A 10791-nucleotide genomic window follows, 5' to 3' on the forward strand; every position below is an offset into this window, starting at 1 on the left:
CTGTAAGCGGTTAACATCTGACCAGGTCAGCTGTAAGCGGTTAACATCTGACCAGGTCAGCTGTAAGCGGTTGGTTACCATCTGACCAGGTCAGCTGTAACCGGTTAACATCTGACCAGGTCAGCTGTAAGCGGTTAACATCTGACCAGGTCACCTGTAACCGGTTAACATCTGACCAGGTCAGCTGTAAGCGGTTAACATCTGACCAGGTCAGCTGTAAGCGGTTAACATCTGACCAGGTCACCTGTAAGCGGTTAACATCTGACCAGGTCACCTGTAAGCGGTTAACATCTGACCAGGTCAGCTGTAAGCGGTTAACATCTGACCAGGTCAGCTGTAAGCGGTTAACATCTGACCAGGTCAGCTGTAAGCGGTTAACATCTGACCAGGTCAGCTGACCAGGTCAGCTGTAAGCGGTTAACATCTGACCAGGTCAGCTGTAAGCGGTTAACACCTGACCAGGTCAGCTGTAAGCGGTTAACATCTGACCAGGTCAGCTGTAAGCGGTTAACACCTGACCAGGTCAGCTGTAAGCGGTTAACATCTGACCAGGTCAGCTATAACCGGTTAACATCTGACCAGGTCACCTGTAAGCAGTTAACATCTGACCAGGTCAGCTGTAAGCGGTTAACATCTGACCAGGTCAGCTGTAAGCGGTTAACACCTGACCAGGTCAGCTGTAAGCGGTTGGTTAACATCTGACCAGGTCAGCTGTAAGCGGTTAACATCTGACCAGGTCACCTGTAACCGGTTAACATCTGACCAGGTCACCTGTAAGCGGTTAACATCTGACCAGGTCACCTATAACCGGTTAACATCTGACCAGGTCACCTATAACCGGTTAACATCTGACCAGGTCAGCTGTAAGCGGTTAACATCTGACCAGGTCACCTATAAGCGGTTAACATCTGACCAGGTCACCTATAACCGGTTAATATCTGACCATGTCAGCTGTAAGCGGTTGGTTAACATCTGACCAGGTCACCTATAACCGGTTAACATCTGACCAGGTCACCTGTAAGCGGTTAACATCTGACCAGGTCACCTGTAAGCGGTTAACATCTGACCAGGTCACCTATAACCGGTTAATATCTGACCATGTCAGCTGACCAGGTCAGCTGTAAGCGGTTGGTTAACATCTGACCAGGTCACCTGTAACCGGTTAACATCTGACCAGGTCACCTGTAACCGGTTAACATCTGACCAGGTCACCTGTAACCGGTTAACATCTGACCAGGTCAGCTGACCAGGTCAGCTGTAAGCGGTTGGTTAACATCTGACCAGGTCACCTATAAGCGGTTAACATCTGACCAGGTCACCTGTAACCGGTTAACATCTGACCAGGTCACCTGTAACCGGTTAACATCTGACCAGGTCACCTATAACCGGTTAACATCTGACCAGGTCAGCTGTAAGCGGTTAACATCTGACCAGGTCACCTGTAACCGGTTAACATCTGACCAGGTCAGCTGTAAGCGGTTAACATCTGACCAGGTCACCTGTAACCGGTTAACATCTGACCAGGTCACCTATAACTGGTTAACATCTGACCAGCTCAGCTGTAAGCGGTTAACATCTGACCAGGTCACCTGTAACCGGTTAACATCTGACCAGGTCAGCTGTAAGCGGTTAACATCTGACCAGGTCAGCTGTAAGCGGTTAACTTCTGACCAGCTCAGCTGAGCAGATCCAGGTTGACTTCTTTTCTTTTTCCACTCTGGTCCTCTGGGAGGGTTTTGATTGTTTGGAGGAAAATATGAAAACTACTAGTTTTTTTTCTCATTTCTGACTTTAAACATCGTTTCAGCCATAAAGTCAGACAGGTGAGCCGTAAGGCTGGGGCTGCTGGTCCAGGTCACCTGATCAGCTGCCATAGTTACTGTCAGCTGACTTTCAGTGTGACGCAGCGTTCGAGCTCCTGAGACTCTTATTTGGAAGGAACTGGAGCATAATTCAGTATAATTCAGTATTTACTGCTTTTGGAAACGGTTCCACATCCCAGGAAGAAAACTTCCTGAAGCTGAAGCTGCAGCTCGACACACCGGACTGTGCAGGGAGGGTTGCCGGGGCAAAAGAAAGAAAGTATTCTCCTGATTAAATCTGTTTCCACACAAAAACAACAAACCTTTTTCCTTTCTTATGTTAAAGGGGTCGAACCTCAACAGGTTTGCACTCGGCTTTGCTTCTCGGGACCAAATTTCCACTGTTTGGGAAGCGTTTGACTCGTGGCGTGTGGGCAGCTCGCCCTCTGGGGCACGGCAGAACTCCTCTTAATCCTCTGTGTAGCCCCAAACTTATTGATTAGGACATCCTCAACCTGTTTTGACTTAATAAAGACACAAATGATTGATGTAAATGTAACCTGATGACTTGGGTCCAAAACCACTGCAGAAACGAGGCTCATTCTGAGCTTTTCTGAACCAAAATCAAAGATTTTTCTTTCTTTTTTATTTCTGCTGCGTCTGTAAAGTCGTCAGGCGGCACCGAAGGAGAACGTTAACAGAGCGCCATCAGGCCCTGATCCGTGTCTGAACCTCGTGTTGGTGCACGTGCGCGTGCACGTGAACTAGGAATGCTGCTCAGAGCGATCGGTTCTCTGCTCACAGTTCAGAGCCTCATCGCTGCAGGAAGTGCGCCGAGCAGCCGCCGCCGTTCTTTTCCGCGTTCAAACCCACTTTGGAGGCAGACGTGTTGCATCACTGTAATGTGGCGTGGAAGGACGGGGGGGGCGGGAAGCAGCCCCACGCCGGGTGCATCTGCTGGCTGAGCTCATTGGGCTGTACACGGCAGAACTTCCTGTTGCACAGCGTGAGCTCCTGGCTGCACGATAACTGCTTCCTGATGGATTTTATTTTATTTTCATCCCTTTTTTTGTTTTTTTTTCACTGTCATGGTGATAATTTCATTAAAACACCGTCTTTATGTAGTAATTTGACAGGGTCCAGGATGGTGTTTTGGGCTCCATGGCGAGTAAAACTGACTGTGTGACGTCACAGCGCCGGTTAAAGCCTGAGGGAACCTCAGCAATAAGGTGGAAAGCATCTCCAGCAGTTGTTTTTTTGTCGGGGGGGCAGGTTGAGTGCTTTCATAAACATAAACCAGTCTGGAAGCATCAAAGCTGCATGATGGAGCGGCTGGTGGTTGGTTCTCCTAATCTACACCCAGGGTGGAGGACCGTGGTGTTCCCTGAAGGCTTTTTGTGCGTCTCAGCACTTCTGCTGCCTTTCTTCATATTTCCCACTTTTCTCTGGTCTACGTTTGGTTAAATAGAAACTTAACACGATCCAAGTAGTTATTAAACTGATAGAAGCCATAGTTGTTGCATCATGTGGCTTTAAAGGTGAGCCACAGAATCTTTAGCCTCTCTCAGCAGTGTGCTGCCGGTGTTTCTGTCACAGCAGTCGCTTTACCGGACTAACACGAAATGACTCGAGTGCAATATGTGTTTGTATCGTCCATCCTTTGATTATGTGCTGTTCAGCTGAGAAAGAATGTGTCCTTCCACTTGAAATCCTGGCAGAAGAGCTCAAACAGCTGCCTCATGTGGGCTTTAAGAGCGTCGTCCTGCACTGTCATTGGTCAGCTTAGTTTGCAGGTGAGCCAGAGAGGGAGCGGCAGGTCATTCTGTCTGCGGCAGGTCTGTCTGTCTGCGGCAGGTCTGTCTGTCTGCGGCAGGTCTGTCTGTCTGCGGCAGGTCAGTCTGTCTGCGGCAGGTCTGTCTGTCTGCGGCAGGTGGGTTTGTGGCAGGTCTGTCTGTCTGCGGCAGGTGGGTTTGTGGCAGGTCTGTCTGTCTGCGGCAGGTGGGTCTGTGGCAGGTCTGTCTGTCTGCGACAGGTCTGTCTGTCTGCGACAGGTCTGTCTGTCTGCGGCAGTTCATTCTGCGGCAGGTCTGTCTGTCTGCGGCAGGTGGGTCTGCGGCAGGTCTGTCTGTCTGCGGCAGGTGGGTTTGTGGCAGGTCTGTCTGTCTGCGGCAGGTGGGTCTGCGGCAGTTCATTCTGCGGCAGGTCTGTCTGTCTGCGGCAGGTCAGTCTGTCTGCGGCAGGTGGGTCTGCGGCAGGTCAGTCTGTCTGCGGCAGGTCTGTCTGTCTGCGGCAGGTGGGTTTGTGGCAGGTCGGTCTGTCTGCGGCAGCTGGGTCTGCAGCCCTGCAGGGCGCCGAGCGCGGCCCGAGTCTGACGGGCTCACAGTCGGCCCGAGCTGTGGCGTGTTCTCAGACTGTATTCGCTGCAGTTTCTGGCCGCTGAAACTCCCGCAGGAAGCTAACACACAAACTAAAAGAGCTTTTTTTTTTGTCGTTTTGGGTCTTGATTAAGTGAAGACGGAGCAGCGCGTCTCTGGCATTGTCCTGGTTCCTGGTTCCTGGTCAGAGGTCCCACAGTGGGAAACTCCCCCTCTGTAGCATCCTTGTTGCTACACTTCATTGCTGTCTGTATCTGTTCCTGGAGGTGTTAGCGTCATAGAGTCTTAATGGTGTTTAGTGCGACACTGAAGCGTCACCGCAGCAGCAGCAGCTCTGGGTGTGGTGTTTGCTGCTCTGGCTGCTTCTCCTGTATACTGTAGGTGTGGCTGAGCTCAGGCAGCATCGACCTTCATGCCTGACTCAGCCACCGACAAACTGACTGCAGTTTGCTTTGTTAATATTGTGAATCTAGGGGCTGGGTACCCTAACTCTTCTTAGTCATTCCAGCTCGAGCCGTGGATGCTGCGTGATGGTTGGGGTGCGGCGTTGGTCTAATCGGGGGGGTGTGGGTGGGGATTTGTCTGTCCTTCTCTTATTTATTGATGTTTGCAGATGAACTGCTCTGCCACAGCGGCTCTATTTAGGTGGAATAAATGTTTACCGATCGGCGCTCTCTCTCCAACAAGAATGTTCTTTAAGGCACGGTACTGTCTGCCTCTCACAAAGACTTCTTCTTCTTCTTCTTCTTCTTCTTCTTCTTCTTCTTCTCGCGTTTGTTTTCGACAGCCACAACACAAACTTGTCTTTGTTCAAAGGGTTTCACTACAGAAGCACATGTCAATGCTAACACTTCTAAAACCCGTAAAAGTCCTTTTTTACGCGTTAAAACTTGAGCCCGTTTGGTCACGTTTGAGTGGATCTTAAGTACTTGAACGTCCAGAGGCTGCTGAATGAAATCTTTCATGTTAACGAGCTGCTTTTTAACCTTCCAGCAATAGCAACGGTAACTGTTTGACTTTCTGTTCTTAAAGAGGAAACTTTGCCACACGATCAGGATGCTCCGCGGTGTCTGAACAGCTTTTTTTTGGTGAATCGCTGTCAGAGGGACATTTTATTTCCCTGCTTCGAAAGCCTGCCCAGTGATATCGGCTCAGTTTGTCTCCCAAAGACATCCGTGTTCATGTAGTGTGTCGGAGGAGGGAACAAGTGCCACAGCTCCAGGACATTCCTGCTCAGACGGACCTGAATGACTGCGCTCCGACAGGGAAAACCAAACCAAACGCAGCACGGAGGAACAGGCTGTATCAGAGTAGTCTCTTTATTTTGTCTTTTCATATCTGTAGGGGAGTTAAGATGCTTTTGTCTATAGTTTTCTGTGGTGTCAGGGGTGTTCAGTTTGCAATAAATGGTATATTCTGCTGTGTACAGTTACATTTTTTTTAATTACAAAAAAAAAATTCTGCCCGTTTCTATTTTTTTGTGTGATGGCTTCAAAAAGAACAAAATAATTTTAAAGTGTAAAGGAAATCTTAGTATTTTTTTAGCTTTTTGTCTTAAGGTATTGATGCAGGATTTCTTCTTGACTTAAATAAATTCATTGGTGTTACTCCTGCTGTGATGTGTCTGCGTTATTGACGGGCTGCGCTGCTTTTAATGATGACGAACTGGTTTGAAAAGGGTCAGAAGAGGAAGTGGTTGTTTCTAAGGCTGCACCACAGATCAGAAAGCTGCACGCGGCTGACAGGAAACACATCATCTGATGAAACTGCACACACTGAATCCCATAAACATACTTTATTGGTGTAGGATAATTTTTGTGAAGGCGCATATGTTACAGGCCGATACTTTTCTGAAGGTTTATACCATGAAGACAGCAAAACAAGCGGTAAAAAGACAAAAAACAAGCTATTTACAGAACTTTGTCGGACTGAAGTGGTGCTGGAGCTCAAGCTCTCTGTTCAAGATGGCAGAAGCATTCAAAATGACTTCAATCACAACTTACTATGATTATTGTGATGTTTAAAAACTCTGAACAGTTTCATCAGCCGTCTTCGAGCTGAGCAATGATCTCCATTCAGAATTTAATGACAAAACTCAAATGGGAGGAAGGTCTATAACTTGTAGCCCAGTCCGGATCTGCTAATGTGGCAGAAGAGAGTCATGGCAAAACACATCCCCAACACCTGTGAGCAAACGACACAAAAACAGCAAATGAATTGCTTTTTTTAAGCTGGTTTCAGTGCACAGATGAGCTTCTGACAGAGTTTAGAGTCGAGCGTGCTAACGGTGGCTGTGGCTTCTGGGTCTGGAAATAGCCGCCTCAGCAAAATGGATGGCATGTTTACAATGTTCTGCATTTAGTAACAAGTTCTGAGAAAGAAATGTTCACTGGCAATTTGCCCTCAAACCACATCGATGAGGATGACGTTGGCCTGGCAACCAGAGGAATTAGCTTCATTATAGCGTTAAACATTTGTTATTAAATGATTTTCTGAAATGAAACCGCTTACCTCGACTATGCAGATCACGATGACAACGATCCCTGTGGTTAGAAAGTTTTCCTCAAACCATTCATTCAGCTTCGTCAAACAGCCCTGCAAAGCAAGCACTGAGTTCAAATCACCTGAAGGTTTAGTGCAGTGGTTAAAGTACGACCTCTGACCCCCACGACAGATCGTTATCTACCGTCTTGTACGGCGGATTTGAGCGGTCGCATTCCTTCTGGCAGCAGGATCTAGGCACCGTATTTCCCCAGTCTGAGGCATTATTGATTCCACAGCACTGAAACTGAAACAAATGATTCAGGGAAAGAGGGAGAAATGTGTTAGATTTGAATTAGTGTCACACAGAAAGCTCTTCGTTGCTGCTCTGATTAGTCTTACTGTTTCCTGAATCGTATCCCAGTCACCCAGACTGGTTGAATTTCCACGGTTGTCTTTCGCTTTCTTCATGCCCTCATCGAGATCCTTTTTTATCTTGTCGGAAATCTAAAGGCGAGAATAGCAGATCATGCTTAATACGTGTTTTCTTTATGAATAAAGCAAACATTGTGGATACTGACAGGTGCAGCCGTACCTGTGTCTCATACAGGAGCAGAAGACAAGCTGCAGTCAGCTCCACCAGCATCAGAAGGAAGAGCACCAGGAAAAACTGGCAACACACATTATCAAAGTTTTACTGTGAGAAAATGCAAGTACGAAACAATATAATGTGGCATTCACACATCTCAGCTTCCTCACACTAATAATAGCAATACTGTATTTACTTGCTGAGCTCAAGGATCTTATTGTTGTCACTAAACGGTACAAAAAACGAGAAGTCAAGTAACCAAACAGCCTGACATTTTCATTTCCTGCTGTCTTAACTGTAAACTGGTCAGTTTTCAGGAGAATTCACCAGCCTTAGAGAACAATATGGCTCTTTTATTGAATTAAATAGCCTTTTAACCGTTGGTGGGGTGTGATATATGTGCTGTTTTCAGTATATACTTCTGTTTCACTGCACTATGGAGCGTTAGCTTGTCCACACTGAGCTACCTTTAGTTTGTTGTGAAGTTGAATTTTAGCAGGTTGTTGAGCATGAGCAACAACAGTCTGCTGAAAAGTAAGAAGCTGGAGACAACCAAACGTTCAGAATCAAACAATGTCACCGTACAAATAATCCGTATCTGTTATGTCAGAGTGACCCACACAGCATCACACAGGCTAACGTTAGCTTGTTCAGGCTAACGTTAGCTTGTTCAGGCTAACATTAGCTTGTTCAAGCTAACATATTAAAAGCTTATAACATATTCCAAAGTACATTCGCATGTTTGATATGTCTGTCAGTAAGAATAACTAACAAACTCTAATCTAATTCTAATCTCAGCGACAGGCTAAATTTGTTAGTTCCCTCAAGCTGTTCCTGAGTCAGCACTTTGACAGGAATAGGTCAGAATCTGGGCAGAGGCCAAAGACAGTTTGGCCCAAACTTGGGCCGTTACGGTGCAGTGAGAGCCCAAAGCGTCCCAAATTAGCCCCAAATGTTGCTGCTTTCTGGGAAAAACCTCCTGAGTTGCTTGTGTTTCTTCCTCCATTTCAATTTTCAAAAGGATTGAAAGCTTTTCAAGAAACAACGACGGTGGTGATGAAAACTATTTGTTAGAAGGGAAAACAGTACAAATGAAGGACGTTTCACCCAAATGATCCTTCTTTAGCATCGTATTTAAACCCTGCAGATGTGCTGCAGATCTGCACCTCCAGAGTAAATATAAAGAATAGAATTGAACTTCTGTCCTTCTGCGATCCAGAAACCGTTTTCCAAACCCACTTCATCCTATTCAGGGTCACAGGTGGGTACACCAGGGTACACCCTGGACGGGTCGCCAATGCATCACAGAGCCAACAGAGACAAATGAAAGAGGTTTAGCCATTATTCTTAGACTTTAGGTTGGTAAGTTGTTGGGGAGAAAATGGCCTAATGAGTTGAATAGCTGAGAGTTTGCAGATAAACTCGACACAACCAGCTGTAAGACGAAGGGTCGCTGTGGGTTACCGTCAGGAGGAGACAGCGGTTCTCCTTCAGGGCGCCCAGGAAGCCCAGGAAGGACACGCAGGTGATGATGATGCCGCAGATCAGCAGCAGTTTGGGGATGTTAAAGGAGGCCAGGGAGGGGGTGAGAGAGGTTAGGTTGAAGTTTATGATCATGAACACACCCAGGCTCAGAACCGCCACGCCACATATCTGACGGGAGAGAAGACACACGTTCACCTCATGGAGGGAAAAGGACATTTAACGAGCTTCAGTGACAATCTGTTAAACATCTATCTGTTAAAGACCATCTTTGGATGCATTAAAACAACTCTTTAAGTGACAGCTTCATAAAAGGCTCAGAAAAGAAAAGCTGAAAACTAAATCCTTAAAAACGATAAGAATTACTTCATTTTGATCCTCTTTATAATTAGAGTGAAATATGATCCTTTCATTCTCTCGATTTAATTAACAGCTGTTGATTTTAAGGCAAAATTTGAGTAAAAACGGTGCTTAATTACTGCTGTTCACTTCCAAAGAGTAAAGTTCAACCATCTGTGCGATGTGTAAATATTAGAATATCAGCAGCATTTTCACCACCGTGACCTTTTTAAACTTTTTCCTCCCCTTTATCAGTTGGTGTTTATGTGTAACAACATGTATTGATCAGAGGACTTCAGTCTGATCGGAGGCAGCTGGTGCCACAAAGCTTCTGAGAAGATTGAGACATACGTACGAAACACAGGAAGTTGGCGGCACACATTGTGTACTTTAAACACTTGAGGCAGCCTTGAGCCATTGTGATGCAATGCTGGTCAGACCTGCAATGAAAAAACATTATTTATTAATAATTCACCTTATCATTCCTTCTGTTTCTGTGACCGTGAGTCAGTTTAAAGTCTGACAAAATGTCGCTGCAGTGACATCACCTCACACCTCTCACTTCCTGTGCTTTGCCCCGTTTACAACGAGAATCAAATTAGTTTCTCTTAATTCAAAGTATTACCGGTGAAATGAAGAATCATAGTTCACGACGGTTTTGCCAGTTATATCGCAGGGAATTGATTTACTGTGAAAATACTACGTTTTACCCCAAAATATGTCGTAAATGTCTGATGTTAAAAGAGAAACATCATTAAAGTAAAAGATCCCATATTAGATCCCTTAATGGCACATATCTGCTGTAAGAATGGCTTATAAAGCCAGCTGTTAGGATTGTTTCTCATGTTCAGTCTCATCACATCACAGCTTGAGTGAAACGTAATCTTCACAACATTAAGTTTTGAAATTGTCCCACAAACGCTGGGAGCTGCCAGAAAAAAAAGCCAAGATATAAAGGTTTGCTCTTACCTGTTCGGTAGAATTAGTATCCTCTTATCTCCGTTTTTAGGCTTGTGTTAAACGAAGGTTGCTGCTTTTCACACTTCCCCTTCTAACTGCATTCTGTACTAAGCAAGATGGCTCATGGGGCTTTCAACAGTTTGAGCCGCTCACACTTCCTCTTTCAAAAATGAGCAACATGGAAAAACCTATGACTGTTTGGGTGCAGAGGGGAGCAACAGGGTGGCGCATATCTGTCACAAGGCTATTTTTAGGCATGATGGACATATTTGTTAGATGCAGAGTAGCTGAAGATCTTGTTTGTGGGAGAGAGGGCGAGGAAAATACCACTCATAGGGCCAAAAAACGCCTTTTTACCCTCAAAAACCTGTGACAACACAGCTGTGAGGAGGCTGAATGGCCACAGATTGGGAGCCATGCTGAGGTGGCGTTAGTCTCATGGCTGAGAGTCTGACAGAGATGAGTTGGGTGTGGGTGGGTTTGGTTCAGAGTAAAGGTTAGTGCTGTGGATTTAAAAAAACAGAGAAGTCAGGACTCCTTTTGGGGAAGAATGAGAAGTGGGCCCTCGCTGTTTCCTTGCACAGGTAATGCAGGGATGTCAGCACACTAACTGGTTTCTAAGGATCGAATTTCAGGACTGGTACATTGTTGCTTCAGGCTTTTATCGCTGCAGGCCTCCCTGGCTGATCAGTTCCAGGGTTTAGCTCCTATCCAAGTCTTTCCATGCTTTGCTGATGAATTGGTTTTTAAGGGGCAGGTTTGG

At 46.1% G+C, this 10791-nt stretch overlaps 1 protein-coding gene and 1 long non-coding RNA gene across 2 annotated transcripts; one reads left to right on the forward strand and one right to left on the reverse strand.

Annotated features, from left to right (window-relative positions):
* The first annotated feature begins 1290 nt into the window (after nucleotides 1–1290).
* LOC140309361 (uncharacterized) lies at nucleotides 1291–5601 on the forward strand. The gene is made up of 2 exons (XR_011916375.1): nucleotides 1291–3815; nucleotides 3873–5601. It is a non-coding gene; the product is annotated as an uncharacterized lncRNA (long non-coding RNA).
* Nucleotides 5602–5959: 358 nt separating this feature from the next.
* LOC140309062 (leukocyte surface antigen CD53-like) lies at nucleotides 5960–10220 on the reverse strand. The gene is made up of 8 exons (XM_072386895.1): nucleotides 10038–10220; nucleotides 9424–9508; nucleotides 8712–8900; nucleotides 7254–7328; nucleotides 7061–7165; nucleotides 6864–6965; nucleotides 6689–6772; nucleotides 5960–6361 (listed from the first exon to the last, which is right to left on the reverse strand). Exons 2-8 carry the CDS (start codon nucleotides 9484–9486, stop codon nucleotides 6290–6292), a joined length of 690 nt encoding a protein of 229 aa, XP_072242996.1. The 5' UTR covers nucleotides 9487–9508; nucleotides 10038–10220; the 3' UTR covers nucleotides 5960–6289.
* Between the last annotated feature and the right edge of the window lie 571 nt (nucleotides 10221–10791).

This window comes from Leuresthes tenuis, unplaced genomic scaffold, assembly GCF_036924035.1.
Source record: "Leuresthes tenuis unplaced genomic scaffold, fLeuTen1.0.hap1 SCAF_6, whole genome shotgun sequence".
NCBI classification, from domain to species: domain Eukaryota; kingdom Metazoa; phylum Chordata; class Actinopteri; order Atheriniformes; family Atherinopsidae; genus Leuresthes; species Leuresthes tenuis.

Coding starts and splice junctions, on each gene's coding strand:
- LOC140309062 (XM_072386895.1), bottom strand. CDS start 9,486: ATGGCTCAAGGCTGCCTCAAGTGTTTAAAGTACACAATGTGTGCCGCC. Junction 7,329..8,711: donor ACCGCTGTCTCCTCCTGACG/GTAACCCACAGC, acceptor GTGTGTTGCCAG/TTTTTCCTGGTGCTCTTCCT. Junction 6,966..7,060: donor GGGATACGATTCAGGAAACA/GTAAGACTAATC, acceptor CATTTGTTTCAG/TTTCAGTGCTGTGGAATCAA.